This window comes from Rana temporaria, chromosome 3 (assembly GCF_905171775.1).
Source record: "Rana temporaria chromosome 3, aRanTem1.1, whole genome shotgun sequence".
In the NCBI taxonomy this organism is placed as follows: Eukaryota; Metazoa; Chordata; class Amphibia; order Anura; family Ranidae; genus Rana; species Rana temporaria.
The window spans coordinates 47,200,966-47,227,934 of NC_053491.1; the positions used below are offsets into that span (position 1 = coordinate 47,200,966).

Consider the following 26,969-nt stretch of genomic DNA (forward strand, 5'->3'; position numbering starts at 1 on the left):
CGATTGTCGGTTAAAGCGACGCAGTGCCGTATCGCATAAAATGGCCCGGTCATTAAGGGGGTTAATCCTTCCAGTGGTTCATTTGCAAGGATTTCCTTTCACTTCCTATCTGATTATGGGACAGGAAGTGAGAGGAAATGTCTGAATTGGGACACAGATGGCAACAAAAATAAATATCTGGCACGGGTTAATACCCTCCCTTACTCTATCCAAAATGAAAAAAAAGTTTTGCCTGAAGTTCTACATGAATCCTCACCAATGTAGGTACAGATAGCAAGACAAATCTTACAGATGTTCTAACCCCTCACCACTTTGTCCAAAATAAATATGTTTTGGATAGAATTTTACTTTAAGTTTTAGTAGTTGGTGTTTCTAGAACACCAGGTCACCAGGTTTCAACATACGACTACAACTTTATTTAATGGATGTCCACAGAAAAAACATTGAAGGTCTCCCTGCCTATCTAATACCATCTTAAAATCCTAGGGAAAAAAATTCCAGGCCCCCTACAAGGTAATGATATAATGTGCTAGTATGCATCATATACTAGTACATTATGAAAGACTTACCTATAAAACAAAGCCCTCCAGCGGCACAGTGTCACCGCTGACAGGACTTTCTATCAGGGCTGCCATCAGGAATTATGGGGCCCCTTACACAGCTTCAGGCATGGGCCCCCTGGAGCAGAGAACCTTCAAATTGAGAAGAGGGGGGGTGCCGCCGCTAATTGAGAAGCGTGGGGGCGTGAATTGAGAAGCGGGGGTGGTGCAACGTATTGGGGGGGGTTGCCTTGGGAACCTTACAAAAAAAAAATATATATATATATATATATACTGTATATATATAAAAAAAAGGGGGTAGCCATCCGGGGCCCTAGTGACCTCCGGGCCCCTGGGGACCTCTGGGCCCTTTAATAAAAATAAAAAATAAATAAAAAAAATATCTGGGCCCTTTAATAAAAAAATATATACAATTAATACCGCACCGCTAGCGGCCGAATCCCACGGCAAATCCGACGGTATAGCTCCGCTATTTTTAGCGGCGCTATACCGCCACCGCGCCTCCCGCCCCAGTGTGAAAGGAGCCTTAGGCAAATAGGCTGTTCACTTTGCATGGGAACATTCATGTTGCATGGGATTTTCCCCTTAGCTTAGAAAATTAGGTAAAGCTCTACTGATTTTCATCAACCAATCATATGCAAGCAAAAATATATTTATTTTTATTTATGTGGTTGGATAGTCTTTAACCACTTAAGCCCCGGACCTTTAGGCAGCTAAATGCCCAGGCCAGGTTTTGCGATTCGGCACTGCGTAGTTTTAACTGACAATTGCGCGGTCGTGCGACGTGGCTCCCAAACAAAATTGACGTCCTTTTTTTCCCACAAATAGAGCTTTCTTTTGGTGGTATTTGATCACCTCTGCGGTTTTTATTTTTTGCGCTATAAACAAAAATAGAGCGACAATTTTGAAAAAAATTCAATATTTTTTACTTTTTGCTATAATAAATATCCCCCAAAAACATATATAACATTTTTCCCCTCAGTTTAGGCCGATACATATTCTTCTACCTATTTTTGGTAAAAAAAATAGCAATAAGCGTTTATCGATTGGTTTGCGCAAAATTTATAGCGTTTACAAAATAGGGGATAGTTTTATTGCATTTTTTTTTTACTACTACCGTGTTTCCCCGAAAATAAGACCTACCCTGAAAATAAGACCTACCCCAAATTTCAGGAAGGGCTGCAATATAAGCCCTACCCCGAAAATAAGCCCTAGTTCAGAGTGCTGGGGAAATACTAGAGTCCACTATATTACACTATTATATAGTATAGTTTTGCCAAATACCTTTTGGTATAGCGCTGACCTCCCTGTGCTCTCAGCTGTACTCGCGCTGCTCTCCTCTTTCCCTCTCCTCCCAGCGGGGGATCTCGGGCCCCCCTCCCTCTGCATATCTTGGAGCTGGGAAGAGGCTTTCGGCGGGAAACGGAATCGCCGAGCAGCGCTCAGCTGATGTCCTGCTATTCTGCTCTTCTGAAAGCTGTCAGGGGGAATCTCGGGCCCCCCTCCCTCTGCATTCCTTAGAGCTCCGGCGGGGAACAGAATCGCCGAGCAGCGATCAGCTGATGTCGGGCTGCTCTGCTCTTCTGCAAGCTGTCAGCGAGGGATCTCGGGCCCCCCTCCCTCTGCAGTGCTTGAAGAGGGGAAGAGAGCTTCAAAGGGTTACAGATGTGCCCAGCACTAGAAGAAGGTATGTGGCACAATTGAATTGCAGACATACACATTATGCAATATGCGGTGCTGTAAATTTTAGGAATTTCCACAGGGGATTTCTGACCGGCAGGGGGGAGAGAAGACAGCATATAAGACCTACCTCGAAAATAAGCCCTAGTATGTTTTTGGCTGGCAAAATTAATATAAGACCCGGGCTTATTTTCGGGGAAACACGGTAATGGCGCGATCAGCGATTTTTTTCGTGACTGCAACATTATGGCGGACACTTCGGACAATTTTGACACATTTTTGGGACCATTGTCATTTTCACAGCAAAAAATGCATTTAAATTGCATTCTTTATTGTGAAAATGACAGTTGCAGTTTGGGAGTTAACCACAGGGGGTGCTGAAGGAGTTCAGCTTCACCTAGTGTGTGTTTACAACTGTAGGGGGTGTGGCTGTAGGTCTGACATCATCGATCGAGACTCCCTATAAAAGGGATCACTCGATCGATGCAGCCGCCACAGTGAAGCACGGGGAAGCCGTGTTTACATACGGCTCTCCCCGTTCTTCAGCTCCGGGGAGCGATCGCGAGGGGGCGGCTATAAACGAATAGCCGCGCCGTCTTCCCGGATCGCTCCCCGCGGGTTACCGACCGCCGCGTGTACCGGGGGGGGGTCACGATCGGACCCCCCCAGGCTCGGGCAAGTCGTTCTGGCACGGGCACGTCGTTCTGCCTGTCCGTGCCATTTTGCCAACGTATTTGTACATGCGGCGGTCGTTAAGCGGTTAAAGTCTTTCAAAAATAAATTTTTACCACATTCACCAGTTCTGGTGAAAAGTCCCTTGCAAAATGAACATCATATTTGCCTTTAACCACTGAAGGACCCCTTCACGCCGATATACGTCAGCATAATTGCACGGCTGGGCACAAGCACGTACCTGTACGTCCTCTTGAGGAGCCCAGCCGTGGAGTCGCAAACGCGCAGCGGGCGCGCTCACGACCCGATCCGAAGCTATCAATAAAAATGCCATAAAACTATCCCCTATTTTGTAAAAGCTATACATTTTTGCGCAAACCAATCGATAAACGCTTATTGCGATTTTATTTTTATTTTATTTTTTACCAAAAATAGGTAGAACAGTACGTATCGGCCTAAACTGAGGGGAAAAAAAATTTATATATTTTTTTGGGATATTTATTATAGCAAAAAGTTAAAAATATTGAATTTTTTTCAAAATTGTCGCTCTATTTTTGTTTATAGTGCAAAAAATTAAAACTGCAGAGGTGATCAAATACAACCAAAATAAAGCTCAATTTGTGTGGAAAAAAAGGACGCCAATTTTGTTTGGGAGCCATGTCGCACGACCGCGCAATTGTCAGTTAAAGCGACGCAGTGCCGAATCGCAAAAAGGGGCAAGGTCCTTAACCTGCATAATGGTCCGGGTCTTAAGTGGTTAAGTAAACCCCAATATCTTGTACTTTTTTGTACGGGATCATTTTTTATTTAATCTGCTTCAATAATTGGTGCAACTTTCAGCCCATCCATACAAACCTCTCCAATTTCATCTTTTTTTGATGTATATATTGCATGTAATTATGGTTTACATTGTAATTATAAATTCTTTTGTTTCTTTTATTTGAACTAGAAATATATCCATGATGTAGAGCTCTGGCCCGAACAGTTTTCTTGTTTCCTGCCCTTCGCGCCACTGAAGCTCCTGCATTTGGACACACAGATACTGTTCAGAAACATGAGCCTGTACGGGGAGCTGGACTGGATGCCACAGCAGGTTTGATGCTCTTCCTATTGGGACAAATCATATTACTTTGCTTTTCTGTATAACATCTTCCAATCTGACAGAGATTGTGGAAAAAGATCCCATACAGAGATTACTTTTACCTTTGGGTAATGGGTATACATTACTGTCCACATTGGAGGCTAAAATTATGCAAAAAGATAACAAATTTGTTACAGGTAAATTATTTGCTTATGTATGGCAGGAAATGAAGGATACAACAAATATTACAGGTTATACCTCTTATACTCCAATCTGGAATAATGGAAATTATGCAGAATTGCAAAAATTGGAGGAATTTGAGCTTTGGCAGACTCGAGGTATTAGATATATTGAGCAACTGTTTTGGAATGGTAATATAAAATAATTTTCTCAGTTGTCTGAGGAGTTTGGGATTCCAAGACAGAGGTTCTTCCAGTTTCTGCAACTTAGACATTCTGTACAGGCTCAGGCTAGAGCTGCACGATTCTGGTCAAAATGAGAATCACGATTCTTTTGCTTAGACTAAAGATCACGATTCTCTCACGATTCTCAAAAACGGAATGCCAGAACACCCCCCCCCCCCCCCAAATAAATAAATAAACCTTTGATTTATCTGAAAATATGAATATATAAAAAAGAGACCAGTGATATGTCTATAATGTTAAAGACCATATAACTCCTATAAAAAAAGCAGAATCAAACATTGATTCTGCTTTTTTCATAGGAGTTATATGGTCTTTAACATTATAGACATATCACTTGTCTCTTTTTTATACATCAGAACCAGTACCGCCAGCAACCATTGGGTGGCGCATGGATACATACAGTTGTACAGAACTGTGAGAAAGATTAATACATCAGAAGCAGTACCGCCTGTAACCACTGGGTGGCGCATGGATAGACACTACAGTTGTACAGAACTGTGAGAGAAGCCCAGGCATCCATCCAGCGGCGCAGGCTGCTGACGTCGGTTCCGATATTGGCGCCATTTGCGTTCCACGCTGGTTACGTGAAACCGGCGGTGACACAAAAGAATCGCGGGTCATCCCGCGGGGAGATCGCGGGCAGGTAGATTTGAGATCGCGATTCTCTCTGCATTTAATCGTGCAGCTCTAGTTTAGGCACGTATGTCGGAATTCAATTTAAATGATTCCAAAATAACATTATTGCTTAAAGGGGAGGGAAAAAGACAGGGCTTAATATCTAAAATTTATGAGATACTGAATAGTAAGTTTAAAAAAAGTAGTGGTTCTGACAAGGATACAATGGGAACGAGACCTTGGCCCATTGTCAGATGCACAGTGGTTGGAGGCTCTCTCAGCGATCTTAAGCCTCGTAAACCGGTCATGTGTACATTTTTCGACGAGGAAACTGTCGAGGAACTCGTCGAGCCAAAAAGAGAGCATGTTCTCTTTTTCCTCGACGGGAATGGAGAAAATTGGCACGTCGAGTTCCTCGACAGCCTAACAAGGAACTCGGCGAGCAAAACTATGTGTTTCGGCCGTCGAGTTCCTCGGTCGTGTGTACGAGGTCTGAGAGGTCTCACTCTCCACAACCCAAAAATTAACACAACTGTTTATTTTACACAGATCATATTATACCCCGGAAAAATTATTTAAGTGGAAACGTAGGGAATCTCCCCTATGTCCTCGGTGTAGAGGCGCCCAGACAATCTTATACACATGCTTTGGAGGTGTCCCAAACTCCAAGGATATTGGGAAGGTATAATTAAAAATATTAATAATACATGAGGTATAAAATTAATATTAGATCCAACAATATGTTTGTTAAATAATAACATATAATATATCAACTAACACAGTGGTCTCCAAACTGCGGCCCGGGGGCCAGATGCGGCCCTTTTCTTGCGTTTATCCGGCCCTTGGAGCACTATTTCATCCACGTATACAAACAATGGAGCATAATTCTCCCACTGACACCAATTTAGGGGGCACAATTCCTCCCAATGACACTAACAATGGGGCCCGATGATGGGATCCAATTCCTCCCAATGACCCCAACGATGGGGCCAAGGACATCAATAATGTGGGGGCAATTCCTCCCAATGACATCAAGAATGGTGCATAATTCCTCCCACTGACACCAATAATGGTGCGCATTTATGGGGCATTATTTTTCCCACTGACGTAGGGACCTTTTCTACCCCCAATGGTCACAGTCCGGCCCCCCTAAAATCTTCAGGACAGTAAACTGGCCCTTTGTTTAGAAAGTTTGGAGACCCCTGAACTAACATTTATAGTGCAATAGCGAGATGCCTGTTTTTGGCACGTAAGTTGATAGCACAGAAATGGATCTCCATATATCCCCCGACGGTAGAGGAATGGAGAACACAACTAAGGGAAACTTTAGTAAAGGAGAAATTTAATTGCCTACATAGAAACAATCAAGGGAAATTTGAAGTTATTTGGAAAGATTGGTTGGAGGTTTGGGACGAGAATTGAACGACCTTGCTAAATGAGGATGTGGAGAGATGGGGAGGGGTTGGGAGCGAGAAATGTAAAAATATTAAGTATCAAATAAAGAAGGGAGAAAGTGAAGACAATTATTTCTATTATTACTTTATGGGTGGGTTTGTGTTTTTTGTTTGGGGGGTTAATGGATGATGTAATATGTGTATGCCTACTGTATCTGGATTTTTCAAATGTATTTTGAATGTAGAATGCTCCGATTTGTATATGATGTTGTTGAAAACAATAAAAAAGAATACTGAATTAAAAAAAAACACAGCTTCCAATCAAATCAACTTTAGAACGTTTCTACATATGGGCTATAGGCTGGCAACAATGTGATCGTCCTGTAAGAGTCTAGATTTCTCGGTTGAGGTTACTCTTCATTGACTTACTTACTACATTTTGTACTTTAGTTATATTTACACATGCATCATTTTTGAATCTTATAATCTGCGTCAAAAGTCCCAACCCTTTATGGGGGGCTTTACTCTACATATGTATTAATGGGATGTTGGCAACATTCTGGTGCTTTTTTGGTGAAACCCTTTTGTTAATTATATAATTAAATTGAGAAAAGTGACTTTTTTGTATCAGAATTATTTTTTTTCTTTGATATGTTTCTAATAAGCACATTGGTCTATAGGGTTTTGTTAGTGATTTCTGTGAGAACACAACTGCTGAGGATTGATAGTCATGTGCCTGTTGTAGCCAGTTTATCCATGAAACAAATAAGATCTGCATTAATAGTATTTCCCCCCCCCCCACAGACCCAGTTCCTCTGGAGGAAGATTCAGGCTGGTGCAAACCTGACCAAGAATACCATTCTGTAAGTCATGTGCAATATACAATATGACCACCAGGTAGAGCAGCAAGCTTTGTTTGTTCATGTTTAAAGTGAAATTCTAGGTTTATTCTCAGTCTAAATACTGTAGTTTGTGTGTGCCAGACTGGCATAAGCAAACTCTTTCCATTACATAAATATGCATCTGCTGCGTGTTCTGTAATGGATTATTTTAGCATTAGCTACATACAGTAAGGCTGCATTCACACCTAAACATTCAGGGAATGCAGGCAGAAATGCATAACATTTCCATAAACGCGCAAAGAATCGTGGCAAAACTTTCATTGAACTTGCAGTGCCATTATTAACCGCTTGCCACCCACCCACAGTACGTTGACTGCTGACAGGTGGCACAGCCAGGATAGGTGATGTACTGGAATGTTGCTTAGCACATGTGCACTAGCACGTCCCCTGGGACAAAAAACAGTGCTCGGTACCCGACTGCTGTGAGAGACTCGGATATCATGTGATCGCTATGATTTGTCATAGCAATCACATGATTACAATATCAAGAAAAATGGTCATAAATGGCTTCCATTCTCGACTGTATTGTGATGCTGTGATTGGCCCACAGGTATCATATGGTACCTGGGCCAATCACAGCACCCTGTACCATGTGATTAGCTGTAGCCAATCACAGCTTGTCAACAGTAAGCAGGTTGTCATGAATAAAAAGCCATTCACGACAGTTAACTATTGCTAATAACATCGATCATCACTGTTAAAAGCAATAACAGTGTAAAAAAAAAATCCCTGATCACCTTCCCAGAGTAGTACATTGTCACTATGGTATCACTGAACTACTGTTATGAAAGTATGTTATAAAAAAAAAAATCCATTATTACTGCCATACCAGTCATATGAAACATGTACTGCACATGTGACAGTGTATAAAAAAAAGACAAGAAGACAAAAAAGTATTCTTCGCAGTACAGCTGGAAATTCCATATACTCAGAATAGAACATACCAGTGTTCCTAATTTTTCAAATTCTGCACCTGCTCCCATTACACTTGCTGAAGGGGATGAGGGCTCTCCACAAAACTGCTTGGCCCCTCAATCCCCTCCCGGCAGGACTTGTCAGATGCTACAATTTTGCACCCCCTAGAGACTATTCCAGGCCATTTAAACTGTGTGCATGAGTACTGCACACTTTGGGCCAGATTCACATAGAATTACGCCAGCGTATCAGCAGATACTCCGACGTAAGTCCGAATCTAAGGCCGTCGTATTTAAGTGTATTCTCAAACTGAGATACACTTAAACATGCCTAAGATACGACGGCAAGCGCCGTTGTATCTTAGGGTGCAATATCTACGCTGACCGCTAGGTGGCGTTTCCATTGCGGTCAGCGTAGAATATGCAAATGACTAGTCACGCCGATTCACGAACGTACGCTTGCCCGTCGTAGTGATTTTACGTCGTTTCCGTAAGCAATACACGGCGTAAAGATAAACATGCCCACTAGGTGGCGTACTCAATGTTAAGTATGGCTGTCGTTCCCGCGTCGCAATTTGAAAATTTAACGTCGTTTGCGTAAGTCGTCCGTGAATGGCGCTGGACGCCATTTACGTTAACGTCAAAACAAATGAAGTCCGTGCGACGGAGCATGCGCAGTACGATCGGCGCGGGAGCGCGCCTAATTTAAATGATCCACGCCCCCTACCAGGATCATTTGAATTAGGAGGGCTTGCGCGGGTGGACTTTACGCTACGCCGCCGCAAGTTTACAGGTAAGTGGTTTGTGAATCAGGCACTTGCCCGTAAAACTTGCGGCGGAGTAACGTAAAGGAGATACGTTACGCCGCCGGAGATCTACGAGAATCTGGCCCTTTCCCTCTATTTCTGCAGCAACTAAGCTCAGCTAGAGAAGGAGGGACTGTCCCTGAGCAATCACTAGCGGACATACGATTGTAGCATCCTGCTAAACTTACATGGGGAAGTGTACAAGTATTGTACCGATGAACTGATTTTTTTGCCTTGATACACACTAAGATAGTTCAGCTATGTTTTGTCCAAATTGTAACGGCTCATTCACACAGTTGGTTTCGGGCCATATGCCTCCAAAAATCAGCATTTCTCTGCAGTAGGTATACACAGGTGTATGCTATCAGGGGTGGTCAAAAGTCTGTACAAATCAATGACAGACGTGGTAGCTGTACGCACATCCAATCTGTTGCATGAGGTTAGGAACAGATGAACACAAAGGCCCGGATTCAGAAAGAAAAGCGTATTTTTCTGCGGGCGTAGCGCATCTCATATGCGCTACGCCGCCGTAACCTAGTCAGGCAAGTAGTGTATTCACAAAGATCTTGCGCCTGAAATTACGGCTGCGTAGCGTATATGGGCCTGCGTAAGCCTGCCTAATTCAAAATAGGCTTGTCGGGGGCGTGTTCTATGCTAAATAATCATGACCCCACGTTTTTGACGTTCCTAACGAACGGCGCATGCGCCGTCAGTGAAAGTATCCCAGTGCGCATGCTCCAAATTACGCCGCAAATTGTCAATGCTATCGACGTGAACGTAACTTACGCAAAGCCCTATTCGCGAACGACTTACACAAATGACGCAAAATTCGACGCTGGCCCGACGTCCATACTTAACATTGGCTACACCTCATAGAGCAGGGGTAACTTTACGCAGGAAAAAGCCTTACGTAAACGACGTAAAAAAATGCGCCGGGCGGACGTACGTTTCTGAATTGGCGTATCTACCTAATTTGAATATTCGACGAGGAAGTCTTGGGAAGCGCCCCTAGCGGCCAGCGTAAATATTGCACCCTAAGATACGACGGTGTAGGAGACTTACGCCGCTCCTATCCAGGCAACATTGAGGCGTATCTGATTCTATGAATCAGACGCCGAGATGCGACGGCCCGCATTCGGAGTTACGACGGCGTATCTGGAGATACGCCGACGTAACTCCTTTCTGAATCCGGGCAAAAGTGTCTGCTTTGTGCACACACCTATGCATACCTTCCATAGAGAAACAATCATTCTTGCTGGTGTATGGCCCATTTTAGCTGTGTGAATGGGCCCTAAAGGTCAACAATGGACAAAGACTATAACATTTTCCAAATTGCTTTCATTGTAAATAGGACGCTTGGGACTTTGGCTAATGGGATTGAATGTGACAACCTGCAGCAACTCAACTCTCTTTCAGATATCAGAGACGTGGTTAAGTATCTTCAAGGGATACCTAGCGGTCTGCGCAAAAGTCTTGTAAGAATTATTATGTCAATAATACAATTATGGTTCATTGATGTGGTTTCAGGTTTTTGAATATATGTATTCATGTTTCCTAGAGAAAGTGTATCTTAGAGGAAATCGAGAAGCGGCCTGAGATAACCTGGGAAGACACAGGCTGGATGGGCCCTGAGTTTGTCACAGATCTCCCGTAAGTCTTCTTATATTACTTTGCTATATCTTTTTTTCCATAAATGCTTTTCTTTTCATCTTGGGGGCAATAAATTGGAAGGGCTCTCGCGCTATCGGTGCTAAATACTATGGGGGGGGCACTGCTGCAGTTACCTGGAACCGGTCATCAGGGGACTTCATCCCCTGATGAAGTCATGTGACATGACGCCACGCGTAGGGACAGGAAGTACCAGACCCCACACATCCTAACAGGAGGAACACGAGCACGGCGCTCGTTTTGTTTGGAAACATCTCACCATTAGAAATGTGAGTTTTTAACTTTTCTTTTATTAAACCTTTTTATGCGGAGCTGCACCATTGCCTTCCTTTTGTCTTTTGTTTATATACCCCTCCGAGCACCCAATACCCAGTGGATGCCTAGGTGGTAACGAAAGATAGAGGAAGTGTACCTATCAAGACGGATCGCACGAACTCGCTGTTCGTAGGAGATAGGCCCGCTGCTAGAGGCCTCCATGTGAGTGCACGTGCATGTGATATATTATCTTCCACACCTGCAGTCACAGTATTATGCCATATTTGCCCTTGTCTTTCACTTTCAACATGACCATTTGATTTGGAGATTTTGATGTCACCTCTACCCTGCTGAGCCTGTGAACATACAGTGTGTAAATTGGTTTTAGGCTGTCCGTGCTATGGCCTGGAGGTGAGCCTTTTATACCACTAGAGGTGTGCGCACCGAAGTCTGCTCTTCAACCACGGGATACCCCCTTGGGCCTCTATTATTGTTCACAGTGCACTTTAAGATTTCATTTGTGTTATTTGACGTTTTTACCTCATTACGGTCCCACATCTTCCCTCTTCTGGGACTTCTGGGACTCCATTTGGATTGTGTTTTATTTGAACTTTTTGGCACCCCCTTGGGCCTCTATTATCGTTCACAGTGCACTTTAAGACTTTATTTGTGTTATTTGACGTTTTTACCTCATTGTGGTCCCACATCTTCCCTCTTCTGGGACTCCATTTGGATTGTGTTATATTTGAACTATTTGGCACCATTCACATCAACTAAGCTGTTATTTGACTTCTTTACCTATTACGGTCCCACATCTTCCCTCTTCTGGGACTTCTGGGACCTCATCTGGATTGTGTTATATTTGAACTTTTTGACACTATTCACATTAACTAAGCTGTTTGGTTTTACATGCTTCTCATGTTTGTGATGTTCATCATTTAATTTAATTATAGTGTATGATTAATATTTAATTTATGCTCACCATTACTGACTCACAGACCTCCCACCCTCACTGGCTCTAGTGATTACTCAGTGGTGGGTTTTTGCTACTCACTTCCTTGTGCATCTGCTCTTTACCCTTCCTCACACAGCGCAGTCACCATCATCTATTTCATCTTGGGGGCAATGCTGTATTCTGGCCTAGGCCAACAAGGCCCAGGCCTAGGGCAGCACCTTGCAGGGGGACAGCACAGAAAGAGTCCCCGCCGGCTTTCGCTACACTGTTAGTGTAGAGCCAGTCTTATGGGGCAGACTGGGCTGAGAAGCAAATTAGTCTAGCGCCCCCATAAAGAGGCCGCACTGCTTTCGGTATGCAGGTGGCCAGCATTCCGCAACTGTGGTGGGCGCTGCTTCTAATTTTGACTGTCCTATAATCCTGGACAACAAACCTTCCTCACTGTGCTATGTTTTCTGCTGCACCATTGGCATGGTTATATCTTCTTAATCCTCTCCATATACAGTAATTATCAGAAATTTGTGCTTAAAGTAGAACGCGGTGACGTAAAACACAACAACGTGCTGAGAAAAATGAAGTTCAATGCTTCCGAGCATGCGTCGACTTGATTCTGAGCATGCGTTGATTTTTAACCGATGGATTTCGCCACAGATGATCGTTTTCTTCTACGTTTGTCCTTCTACAGGTTCTACGTTTTTTTACCGATGGGGAAAAAAACTGATGGGGCCTACACATGATCGGTTCGTCTGATGAAAACGGTCCATCAGACCATTTTCATCAGACAAACCGATCGTGTGTACGCGGCATTAGACACAGCAGAAAGTGAGGTAAAATTTCTCTAAAGTGAAGGAAAAGACAGGAACAAGTGTCCCCATTGGACGATTTCCCCTCTAGTCCTGCTCTGATGGCAACTCAAATATTTGGTTTCTTTCTCACTTTCAGCCCTGGTTCACACTGGGCTGCGGGAGTGAAGCCGTGCGAGTTCAGCTGAACTCGCACGATTTCACTTCCACTGGCAGTCCTGATTTCGGTCACGATTTAAGAGACATCTGTGCAGGTTTCTGCACAGATGTCAATGTAAATCGCGGCCCGAAATCGCAAAAAGTAGTACAGGAACTACTTTTCGAAAACGGTGTGGCGCCGCAGATGCGTGTGTACCGGGCATTAGTCATAGCATGTTAAACATAAAAATGGCAATACATTTATGTACTCATATACGCTCCACCCCAAAATCAATTTGCTTGGTAAATTGAAGCAATTAACTGAGCAATTAACAGGTCAATATCAAGATTACAAAATGTAGAAAAAGGACTGAGACAAAAGATATACCGTATTTATCGGCGTATAACGCGCACCGGCGTATAACGCGCACCCTAATTTTAGGAGGGAAGTTTTAGGAAAAAAACTTTCAACAGCCCCTTTTATATTCCAAAGCCCCCTGCACATTACATACAGATCCCAGCACATTACACATAGATCACATCCCAGCACATTACATATAGATCACATCCCAGCACATTACATATAGATCACATCCCAGCACATTACATATAGATCACATCCCAGAACTTAGATCACATCCCAGCACATTACACATAGATCACATCCCAGCACATTACATATAGATCACATCCCAGCACATTACATATAGATCACATCCCAGAACTTAGATCACATCCCAGCACATTACATATAGATCACATCCCAGAACTTAGATCACATCCCAGCACATTACACATAGATCACATCCCAGCACATTACATATAGATCACATCCCAGCACATTACATATAGATCACATCCCAGAACTTAGATCACATCCCAGCACATTACATATAGATCACATCCCAGCACATTACATATAGATCACATCCCAGCACTTAGATCACATCCCAGCACATTACATATAGATCACATCCCAGCACTTAGATCACATCCCAGCACATTACATATAGATCACATCCCAGCACTTAGATCACATCCCAGCACATTACATATAGCCCCCAATCCTGTGGGAAAAAAAGATTTTTTGTTGTTTTGTACTTACAGTTTTGATGTCTTGCGCGGCGTCCATCTGCGGCCTCGTCGGGTCCGGCGTCCTTCTGCGGCCTCGTCGGGTGTCCTCTTCGGCGGGTCCGGCGTCCGTCTTCGGCGGGTCCGGTGTCCATCTTCGGCGGGTACGGTGTCCATCTTCGGCGGGTCCGGCGTCCTTCGGCGGCGTCCTCCCGCTCGTTTCCCGCCACGACTTTGAATACTGCGCCCGCATATAGCGAGCGCAGTACACTCGTGAATCTTCGGGCAGGCTCGGGCGCCTCTCGCACTGACGTCCTGTACGCTCAGGACGTCAGTACGAGAGGCGCCGAGACTGGCCGAAGATTCACGAGTGTACTGCGCTCGCTATATGCGGGCGCAGTATTCAAACTCATGGCGGGAAAGCGGGTATCGGCGTATACTGCGCACCCACGATTTTGCCCTGATTTTCAGGGCAAAATAGTGCGCGGTATACGCCGATAAATACGGTACATCACCTGACATGTTTAAAAATTTTCCAAATAAGTCCCTGTACTCATACAAAGTGACCGACATCTCATAGCCGGGATATTATTGTCATATTTAATAAAGTATTACAACAGGAATAATGATATATGCAGAGTGCAATTACCCACAGTAACCAGACAGGTTTCATTTTATTGTATTAACCACTTACCCCCTGGACCATATTGCTGCCCAAAGACCAGAGTACTTTTTGCGATTCTGGACTGCGTCGCTTTAACAGACAATTGCGCGGTCGTGCGACGTGGCTCCCAAACAAAATTGGCGTCCTTTTTTTCCCACAAATAGAGCTTTCTTTTGGTGGTATTTGATCACCTCTGCGGTTTTTAGTTTTTGCGCTATAAACAAAAATAGAGCGACAATTTTGAAAAAAATTAATATTTTTTACATTTTGCTATAATAAATATCCCCCAAAAATATATAAAAAAACTTTTTTTTTCCTCAGTTTAGGGCGATACGTTTTCTTCTACATATTTTTCGTAAAAAAAAATCGCAATAAGCGTTTATTGATTGGTTTGCGCAAAAGTTATAGCGTTTACAAAATAGGGGGCATTTTTATGTCATTTTTATTATATTTTTTTTACTAGTAATGGCGGCGATCAGCGATTTTTTTTTCGGTACTGCGACATTATGGCGGACACTTCGGACACTTTTGACACATTTTTGGGACCATTGGCATTTTTATAGCGATCAGTGCTATAAAAATGCATTGGATTACTATAAAAATGCCACTGGCAGTGAAGGGGTTAACACTAGGGGGCGGGGAAGGGGTTAAGTATGCCTGGGTGTGTTCTAACTGTGGGGGGGGGTGGCCTCACTAGGGGAAACACTGATCCTCGGTTCATACATTGTATGAACCGAAGATCAGCATTTCCCCTGCTGACAGGACCGGGAGATGTGTGTTTACACACACAGCTCCCGGTCCCCGCTCTGTACCGAGCGATCGCGTGTGCCCGGCGGCGATCGCGCCCGCCGGGCACACGCACGGGAGTCGGGGGCGAGCGGGGGGCGTGCGCGTGCCCCCTAGTGGCGGCTGGGAGAGAGGACGTCATATTACGTGCTCTCGCCCAGCCGAGCCAACTTGTCGACGTATAACGGCGGTGGCCGGTCGGCAAGTGGTTAAGGGGTAGTTCACACCACATGCGTTCCAATGCTTTTTTTTTTCCTACATCCAAAACGTCTAGAAAGTAGATTACATGGTTTTCAATGGCAAAGTTCACACCAGAGCTTGCAGATCCAGAAAAAAAGTAGAGCATGCTGCATTTTTCCTGCACAGAGCTATACTAGATTGCAGTAAAATGCATCAAAAACTTACAGGTTCTTTGCAGACACTGAGCTCCTCCCCTTTTAATATAGTTACATCTCCGTCCTAGTTCTCTTTGGGCCAGATTCACAAAGCAGATACGACGGCGTATCTCCTGATACGCTGTCGTATCTGTTGTTCTATCTATGCGACTGATTCATAGAATTAGTTACGCATAGATAGCCATAAGATCCGACAGGTGTAATAGTTTTACACTGTCGGATCTTAGGATGCAGTACCGCGGCCGCCGCTGGGGGGAGTTTGCGTCGTAAACCAGCGTCGGGTATGCAAATTAGGAGTTACGGTGATCCACTAAGCTTTTTCCCGTCGTTACGTCACCGCGAGTGTTAGTTTGCCGTCGCAAAGATAGGGCACCTTTAACAAAGTGGAAAATTACTCCACCATGTTAAAGTATGCCCGTCTTTCCCGCGTCGCTTTTGAATTATTTTTTCATTTTTTAATTTTCCCGGCGTAACTCTTTTTTGACGTCGCGATTCACAAAACGTTGGCGCGTCGTAATTTCGCGCAAAGCACTTAGGGAAATTTGCGATGGGAGCATGCGCAGTACGTCCGGCGCGGGAGCGCGCCTAATTTAAATGGTACCCGCCCCATTTGAATAGGCCCGCCTTGCGCCGGACGGATTTACGATACACCGCCGCAAATTTCCAGGTAAGTGCTTTGTGGATCGGGCACTTAGACAGAAAATTTGCGGCGGTGTAACGTAAATCGGTTACGTTACGCTGCGCCCGCTGTACGTGAATCTGGCCCTATGTTTCTGGGATTAATTTCCCATCCCATGACTCTTTTACTTTTACTTTTTTGCTTTTTTCTGTCTTTTCCCTTCTTCTTCGCAACTCCTAGCAACACTCTCCCTCAAGGTTAAACTATGATAAATTATTGTTATACTATTATTACTGACTAATTGCATTGCCTGTTATTCCAGATTAATAAGAGAACCCTTCTACTTCTTTTAATGTTATTCACTACACATGTCAGGCCCCGTACTCACGACCAAACATGTCTGCTGAAACTGGTCCGCAGACCAGTTTCAGCAGACATGTTTGGCCGTGTGTTGGCCCGAGCGGACCATTTTGGGACGGATCGGACAGGTTTCCAGCGGACAACTGTTTCCCGGACTTGTTTTAAAACAGTCCGCTGGAAACCTGTCCGCCCGGACATGTACGGTCGTCTGTACAGACCTACCGTACATGTCCTGCCGCCCGCATCCCTCGCATGCGTCGAATGACTTCGACGCATGCGTGGAAGCATATTTAAGGCGGCCCGCCCACGTCGCCGCGTCATTGTCGCGGCGACACCGCGTCATCGACGCGGCGACACCGCGGACACGCCCCGCGTAATGTTTACGCGCGGGCTTCTGTTCGATGGTGTGTATAGCCATCGAACAGAAGTCCCCGGGCAGTCCCCGGCCAGACATGTCCGATGGAAACGGTCTGCAGACCGTTTTCATCGGACATGTCCTGCCGTGAGTACAAGGCCTCAGATTCTCTAAAGTGCTGTTAGCATTTTTTATCTCTTTGGCTTGGTATAAATATTTCTTCGGTTGTTTTTTTTTTTGGTCTTGGAACTTACATGTCACTGTCACTATAATCTTGCATTGTAAACAATAAACATGTATTGAGCGTAAAAAAAACAAAACAAAAAAAAACTTACCGTACAATGGAAAAAAAAGCATCCTGAATGCATTAAAAATGCGCATGCAGAAACGCAACAAAAATGTGCATGCACAAACGCATCTGGAACGGATCTTGAGCATATTTTTTGTGGCGTGAACTAGCCCAAAGAACACTGAAAATAAGTTCTCATTTGTCTTATTTAGGATAATATTTTTGTCACCTTTTTTCTGTGGCGGCTCCCTTGAAAAGTATGCAAAATCTCAAGGCACCCCATTCTAAAATGTAAAAAACGTGGTTGTAAAGGCAGAAGGTTTTTGCATTAAGATAAAAAGCCTTCTGTGTAAAGCAGCCCCCCTAATACTCATCTGAGTTTTCTTGATCCAGTGATGTTGCACGAGAACCTCGGCTGTCTGAGACTCTCCCTCCTAATTGGCTGAGACAGTAGTGAATCGCAATTGGCTCCCGCTGCCGTCAATTAAATTCAGTGAGCCAGTAAAGAGAGAGGGGGCGGGGGTCTGTGTCTCAATGGACACACGGAGCTACCACTCGGCTCGGGTGCCCCCACAGCAAACTGCTTGCGGTGGGGGCACCCGGCAGGAGGGATGGGCCAGGAGCGCCGAAGAGGAACCTGAGAAGAGGATGATCTGGGCTGCTCTGTGCAAAGCCATTACACAGAGCAGGTAAGTGTATAACATGTTTGTTATTTTGGAACAACAAGAAACAAGACTTTAGTATCACTTTAAATGCTACTTCTCAATGGGAAACCTGAGCCTGAGATGATTTACACAACCACCTTGATGAAATTATTTTCAAATCAGAACCACCCCTTCACTTCAGTGGTCCCCCTAACATATTAGAGCCCCCCTTCACAATGGAGGCCCCCTTCACTTCAGAGCACCCCCTCCCCCTTTCACATTAAAATCCCCATGCACAACATAGTCTCGCTATTATGTTGAAATACCCCCTATACGTCAGAGGCCCCCATCACCATAGTCACCCCTATCACAGAGTCAGAGGCCACTCATCACATCAGTCCCCCCTATACATGAGAGCCCCCACCACATCAGTGTATCCACATGATAGAGTCCCACATTAACATATTGCCAATTCTACTCATCTATCTCTGATTTAGGGCAAATAGGTTTCCGTGCTTGAGGAACCCTGAGGGAACCGAAGTGGCACCCTAGTTCAGAACATACAGTCAGGTCCATAAATATTGGGACATCGACACAATTCTAATCTTTTTGGCTCTATACACCACCACAATAGATTTGAAATGAAACACACAAGATGTGCTTTAACTGCAGACTTTCAGCTTTAATTTGAGGGTATTTACATCCAAATCAGGTGAACGGTGTAGGAATTACAACAGTTTGTATATGTGCCTCCCACTTATTAAGGGACCAAAAGTAATGGGACAACTGGCGGCTCGGCTGTTCCATTGCCAGCTGTGTGTTATTCCCTGATTATTCCATTTACAAGGAGCAGATAAAAGGTCCAGAGTTAATTTCATGTGTGCTATTTGCATTTGGAATCTGTTGCTGTCAACTCTCAATATGAGATCCAAAGAGCTGTCACTATTAGTGAAGCAAGCCATCATTAGGCTGAAAAAACAAAACAAACCCATCAGAGAGATAGCAAAAACATTAGGTGTGGCCAAATCAACTGTTTGGAACATTCTTAAAAAGAAAGAACGCACCGGTGAGCTCAGCAACACCAAAGGATCTGGAAGACCACAGAAAACAACTGTGGTGGATGACCGAATAATTATTTCCCTGTTGAAGAAAACACCCTTTACAACAGTTGGCCAGATCACGAACAATCAAGAGAAGACTTCACCAGAGTGAATACAGAGGGTTCACCACAAGATGTAAACAATTGGTGAGCCTCAAAAACAGAAAGGCCAGATAAGAGTTTGACAAACAACATCTAAAAAAGCCTTCACAGTTCTGGAACAACATCCTATTGACAGATGAGACCAAGATCAACTTGTACCAGAGCGATGGGAAGAGAAGAGTATGGAGAAGGAAAGGAACTGTTCATGATCCAAAGCATACCACCTCATCGGTGAAGCATAGTGGTGGTAGTGTCATGGTGTGGGCAGGGCCGGTGCAAGGATCTTTGACACCCTAGGCGAATCCTAATTTTGCGCCCCCCCCTCCCCGCTGCGCCCCTGACATCACTTTACTCTGCCCTTGCAACACATGTGACCTATCTGACACCCCCCTTATCTGACACATACACTGACCCCCCTCACCTGACACAATGACCCCCTCTCACCTGACACACTGACCCCCCCTCACCTGACACACTGACCCCCCTTACCTGACACACTGACCCCCCTTACCTGACACACTGACCCCCCTCACCTGACACAATGACCCCCCTTACCTGACACACTAACCCCCCCTTACCTGACACACTGACCCCCCCTTACCTGACACATACACTGTGACTGGCCCACCTGACTCTCACACACACCACACAGACAGAACCCCCACTCGGCACTCCACAGACAGTGTAATGTAGTTCAGAAGGGATCCGTCCTCCTCCTACCTCGGCTGTTTTTGGCTTCATCGTCATCGACCATCATCCAGTCTCTGCTCAGGGGCCAGGCTAGCGCCATCCTCCCGCTCCACAGTGTCCCCGCCGAGACCAGGCCAGCGCCATCCTCCCGCTCCACGGAGGTCAGCTGCTCCTCTCAATGCTCCGGGCTCCCATCTCCATTGAGCCCCGCCCCTCCGCTGCACACACAGACACACAGCGCTGCACCAGAGGGACAGGCTAGAGCAAAGGAGTCCCGGAGCAGCGCTGTGTGACCCGTCTAGAAGATGTAAAAGTGCAGCGGGGCGCTCAGCGGGACACATGAGGGATTAGTGGTGGCGGCGCACAACGAGCGATTAGGAGAGGAGAGCCGAGCTCACACAGAACAGGGGCTGTGGTTGCGCCCAGGGCTGGCCTTAGGTGTTCAGGCACCCTGTGCGAGCAAAGCCTGTGGCGCCCCCCCCATCTTCACCGATAGATAGATAATTTTGAGAAAGAAAGAAAGAAAGAAAGGGAGGAGAAAGAAAGAAAGGGAGGAGAAAGAGAGAAAAAGAAAGAAAGAAAGAAAGAAAGAAAGAAAGAGAGAAAAGAAAGAAAGAAAGGAGAAAGAAAGAGAGAAAAGAAAGAAAGAAAGGAGAAAGAAAGAAAGAGAAAGAAAGAAAGAGAGAAAGAGAGAAAAGAAAAGAAAGAAAAGAAAGAAAGGGAGGAGAAAGAAAAAAGAAAGAAAGAAAGAAAGGGAGAAGAAAGAAAGAAAGAAAGAAAAAGGAGAAAAAGAAAGAAAGAAAGAAAGAAAGAAAGATAGATAGATAATCTGACAGATAGATAGATAGATAGATAGATAGATAGATAGATAGATAGATAGATAGATAGGGAGGAGAAAGAAAGAAAGAAAGAAAGGGAGGAGAAAGAAAGAAAAGAAAAGGAAAGAAAGAAAGAAAGAAAGAAAGAAAGAGAGAAAGAGAAAAGAAAAGAAAGAAAGAAAGAAAGAAAGGGAGGAGAAAGAAAGAAAGAAAGAAAATAAGAAAGAAAGGGAGGAGAAAGAAAGAAAAGAAAGAAAGGGAGGAGAAAGAAAGCAAGAGAAAGAAAGAAAGGGAGGAGAAAGAAAGAAAGAGAAAGAAAGAAAGGGAGGAGAAAGAAAGAAAAGAAAAGAAAGAAAGAAAGAAAGGGAGGAGAAAGAAAGGGAAGAGAAAGAAAGAAAGATAGATAGATAATCTGATAGATAGATAGATAGATAGATAATCTGACAGATAGATAGATAGATAGATAGATAGATAGATAGATAGATAGATAGATAGATAGATAGATAGATAGATAATCAGATAGATAGATAGATAGATAGGTAGATAGATAATCAGATAGATAGATAGATAATCAGATAGATAGATAGATAATCAGATAGATAGATAGGATAGATAGATAGATAGATAGATAGATAGATAGATAGATAGATAGATAGATAGATAGATAGATAGATAATCTGATAGATAGATAGATAGATAATCTGATAGATAGATAGATAGATAGATAGATAGATAATCTGATAGATAGATAGATAGATAGATAGATAGATAGATAGATAGATAGATAGATAGATAGATAGATAATCAGATAGATAGATAATCAGATAGATAGATAGGTAGATAGATAATCTGATAGATAGATAGATAGAGAGATAGATAGGTAGATAGATAATCTGATAGATAGATAGATAGATAGATAGATAGATAGATAGATAGATAGATAATATGACAGATAGATAGATAGATAGATAGATAGTCAGATAGATAGATAATCAGATAGATAGATAGATAGATAGATAGATAGATAGATAGATAGATAATCAGATAGATAATCAGATAGATAGATAGATAGATAATTAGATAGATAGATAGATAGATAGATAGATAGATAGATAGATAGATAGATAGATAGATAATCAGATAGATAGATAATTAGATAGATAGATAGATAGATAGATAGATAATCTGACAGATAGATAGATAGATAGATAGATAGATAGATAGATAGATAGATAGATAGATAGATAATCTGATAGATAGATAGATAATCTGATAGATAGATAGATAATCTGATAGATAGATAGATAATCTGATAGATAGATAGATAGATAGATAGATAGATAGATAGATAGATAGATAGATAGATAGATAATCTGACAGATAGATAGATAGATAGATAGATAGATAGATAGATAGATAGATAATCAGATAGATAGATAGATAATCAGATAGATAGATAGATAATCAGATAGATAGATAATCAGATAGATAGATAGATAGATAATCTGATAGATAGATAGATAGATAGATAGATAGATAGATAATCTGATAGATAGATAGATAGATAGATAATCTGATAGATAGATAGATAATCTGATAGATAGATAGATAATCTGATAGATAGATAATCAGATAGATAGATAGATAGATAATTAGATAGATATATAATCAGATAGATAGATAATCAGATAGATAGATAATCAGATAGATAGATAGATAGATAGATAATCTGATAGATAGATAGATAGATAGATAGATAGATAGATAGATAGATAGATAGATAGATAATCTGATAGATAGATAGATAATCTGATAGATAGATAGATAGATAGATAGATAGATAGATAGATAGATAGATAGATAGATAGATAGATAGATAGATAGATAATCTGATAGATAGATAGATAGATAGATAGATAGATAGATAGATAGATAGATAGATAGATAGATGATAGATAGATAGATAATCTGATAGATAGATAGATAGATAGATAATTAGATAGATAGATTGATAGATAGATAGATAGATAGATAGATAGATAATCTGACAGATAGATAGATAGATAGATAGATAGATAGATAGATAGATAGATAGATAGATAATCTGATAGATAGATAGATAATCTGATAGATAGATAGATAATCTGATAGATAGATAATCAGATAGATAGATAGATAGATAATCAGATAGATAGATAATCAGATAGATAGATAATCAGATAGATAGATAATCAGATAGATAGATAATCTGATAGATAGATAGATAATCTGATAGATAGATAGATAGATAGATAGATAGATAGATAGATAGATAGATAGATAGATAGATAGATAGATAGATAGATAGATAGATAGATAAATAGATAGATAGATAGATAGATAGATAATCTGATAGATAGATAGATAGATAGATAGATAGATAGATAGATAGATAGATAGATAGATAGATAGATAGATAGATAGATAATCTGATAGATAGATAGATAGATAGATAGATACATAGATAGATAGATGATAGATAGATAATCTGATAGATAGATAATCAGATAGATAGATAGATAGATAGATAGATAGATAGATAGATAATCTGATAGATAGATAGATAGATAGATAGATAGATAGATAGATACATAGATAGATACATAGATAGATACATAGATAGATAGATAGATAATCTGATAGATAGATAATCAGATATATAGATAGATAGATAGATAGATAGATAATCAGATAGATAGATAATCTGACAGATAGATAGATAATCTGACAGATAGATAGATAATAGGGAGAGAGAAAGAAAGGTGAAGAGAGAGAGAGAGAGAGAAGGGAATGAAGGCCACCCCTACATCAGTGTACAGTGTACTCACTCACTGGATGGATATCACGCTCCTCCATCTTTCCCTTCTGTTTGCTGTGCTTAAAAATTCCCGCCCACATCCCCTGTATGCCGGGGAGAGTGGGCGGGGCAGACACAAGGAGAGGAGGGGAGGAGTAAAAGCAGCTCCTCTCCTCTAACTGGCTGTGTGGGCAGCAAGGGGAGGGGATAGATGTCAGAGCTGGCTGTGATACGCCCAGCTCATCTCTCTCTCTGGAGCTCTCAGTGTGCTCCGATCCCCCTGCTGATCTGTCCCACTCGCAGCTGGCGCTTGCGCCCTAGGTGGTAGTGCGCTCCAAGCGGCTGCTTACTTCGCCTAGTGGTAGCGCCGGCCCTGGGTGTGGGCATGTATGGCTGCCAATGGAACTGGTTCTCTTGTATTTGTTGATGATGTGACTGCTGACAAAAGCAGCAGGATGAATTCTGAAGTATTTCGGGCAATATTATTATCTGCTCATATTCAGCCAAATGCTTCAGAACTCATTGGACGGCACTTCACAGTGCAGATGGACAATGACCCGAAGCATACTGCGAAAGCAACCAAAGAGTTTTTTAAGGGAAAGAAGTGGAATGTTATGCAATGGCCAAGTCAATCACCTGACCTGAACCCGATTGAGCATGCATATCACTTGCTGAAGACAAAACTGTAGGGAAAATTACACAAGAACAAGAAAGAACTGAAGACAGTTGTAGTAGAGGCCTGGCAGAGCATCACCAGGGATGAAACCCAGCGTCTGGTGATGTCTACACGTTCCAGAGTTCAGGCTGTAATTGACTGCAAAGGATTTGCAACCAAGTATTAAAAAGTGAAAGTTTGATTTATGATTGTTAATCTGTCCCATTACTTTTGGTCCCTTAATAAGTGGGAGGCACATATACAAACTGTTGTAATTCCTACACCGTTCACCTGATTTGGCTGTAAATACCCTAAAATTAAAGCTGAAAGTCTGCAGTTAAAGCACATCTTGATCGTTTCATTTCAAATCCATTGTGGTGGTGTATAGAGCCAAAAAGATTAGAATTGAATATTAGTAGATATTATTATTGCGGACAACTTTCATACATGTGCCCGTTCAGCCACAGTGTTACAAAACTGTATTTTCTCTTCCAGTTGGTATGTTTGGGGATACATGTGTAGCACTTACCCCCGAAGGAGCTGCTGGTTTGTTTTGGGTGGCATGTTACCTCATGTTTCTCCGCCGTCTAGGGTACTTGATGAGAGTGTATTAAATGGAATGTCCACAGGTGTCTTTTATGCACACTCAGACAGGCCTCCATCACCAGCCTGGCAGCCAGAATGTCACTCTTAACTTGGGGTTAAGTCTCTGCCACAGACCCTCCCAATGGTTGAAAACAATGGATATAATGGTGGTCCGGAATCCTCCTTAACAGATTCGACACCTGGATCTCCTTCCAGGTAGTTTTGGTTTGGTTTACCGACTGATAGGCGACCAATGTCCAGCCTCTCAGCACCCGGTTTCCCTGGTCCCCAGTGGATAGTCAGGCCCCTCTTGGAACACCAGCCTCTCTTGGCACTCCTCAGGCAGACTCTCCACCAACAGCTTCCTCTAACAGGACTGACAGCTCAGGACCTCATCAGATTGGGGACCCAGTCAATCACTGGGCCCCAATCTGCAGCTCAAATGCTCGGTGCCAACGTGGTCGCCGAACCAGGAACACTGCGTAGCACGCACACCCGGCCCGGAAGGCCATCCTGCCGGGGTGCCGTGGTATGGCTACCCTGAAGGTGGGCGCCACACAGGAAAAAGACCCAAGCAAATGCCGTCTGCCACATACCCCTCCCCAGCATGCACAGCGAGGAAACCTCCTCCTGATAGGCTGCTGGGAAGAAAAATCCAAATCCTTGACTCTACTGCTGCCACCTGTTGGCCTGGGGTGTTATCAGCAGCCCAGAAATGACAGCATGAACCCACAGCACAGCCAAAGCTGAGGCAGAGGCTCCAAATTTGAACTGATTAACATGGTAAGAGTTACTTAACTCTCTGACCCCCTCTAAATTTACATTAGCACCGATTCTGAAAAGTAACCAGGTGCTACACATGCTCATTTATGTATTATTTAATGCAAACTCCCTCCAGAAGATTGGAGAATTAGAATCTGGTCAATCATGCAAATTTTAGATTATTCAATTAATTGCAGTTTTAATGTAAAGGTCATTCTGTTGGTATATATAACAGGGGTGCCCAAACTTTTTTCAAAGAAGGCCAGATTCGATGAAGTAAACATGTGCGAGGGCCGACCATTTTAAATGACATTCTTTGAACCATTAAAATGAAATGTAAATTAACTAATACACTGCCCAACATAAATTCTCTTGCCTTTGTGGCGGTGTGTGGTAAAGAGGTGAGCTTGGGTGTGTTGTTTGAAGATATAGATATACATATACTGTATATGTCTTTTGTGGCTTCCAACGAATCCCAGAACGCCGCTCAGGACTAAGGATGAGATTGGGCGTGGTATTTGGCTATATCGTATTTATCGGCGTATAACGCGCACCTTCACTTTAAGAGGGACGTTTCAGGATTTTTTTTTTTTTAATAAAAGACCTGTGAAGCAAAATAAGGGTCAGTGCCTGTGACAGACTTACCCAGGACATAGGCTTTTGGAGGGGACTGAATGCTAGCCTCTTGCCTTGCGATCATGGGCCCTGGCATTTGGGGGAACGGTGCCTTTTTGTGAGCTGTAAGCCTGAGGATCCTTGAGGTGGTGCTACTTTGGATTCAGGTCCATGTCTCCCCAAGACACAGACTCTGGGAACCATGTATATGTCATATTAGAATGAGTGACTGATTCATACTGTTGGAACACATACTGTTAGATGCTAATGTCATCAACTCCAGCCGCCTGTCTGTCTCTGTCTGTCTGCTATAATGTAAATGAGTCTAGGATAACTTCTAAGGATCTCTCACCCATTGTTGCTTGTGTTAATTGACCCTGCAATTGTATGAAGGAGTTCTGTGTAGATATGTATGATAATGTGTATTGTAGTTAGGGAATCACAACGGCTGCTTTATGGGATTAGTTAATTAGCTCATGTTAATTTATGTTTCTGTGTATTGCTAGAGTAATATGAGCAGGATGTAGGAACCTCCTCTGTTACTGTATATAAGACTTGTATTCTGGTTCTAATAAACAGTCCATGTTCAGCAGACAAACAAGTATTGTCTCATTGTGTGCTTGTGACAGGAGATGGTGAACCCCTATACCCAGACACCAGTTGCAGAGACAGGTTATTTGATAGACTTTTCTGCTGAGGAAGAACAACCTGAGCCTCCAGCAGAAGAGCTGGTATCAGGGCCAAACTTCACTGTGC

General features: G+C 43.0%; 1 protein-coding gene across 1 annotated transcript in view; it reads left to right on the forward strand.

The window, feature by feature from the left end:
* Nucleotides 1-26,969, forward strand: part of STRC (stereocilin) — a 152,935-nt gene that overhangs the window by 88,222 nt on the left and 37,744 nt on the right. Inside the window, exons 14-17 of the mRNA XM_040341538.1 lie at nucleotides 3,862-4,005; nucleotides 7,232-7,290; nucleotides 10,401-10,524; nucleotides 10,608-10,699. Of these exons, the coding sequence (XP_040197472.1) occupies nucleotides 3,862-4,005; nucleotides 7,232-7,290; nucleotides 10,401-10,524; nucleotides 10,608-10,699 (419 nt within the window). The remainder of the gene's footprint in view (nucleotides 1-3,861; nucleotides 4,006-7,231; nucleotides 7,291-10,400; nucleotides 10,525-10,607; nucleotides 10,700-26,969) is intronic.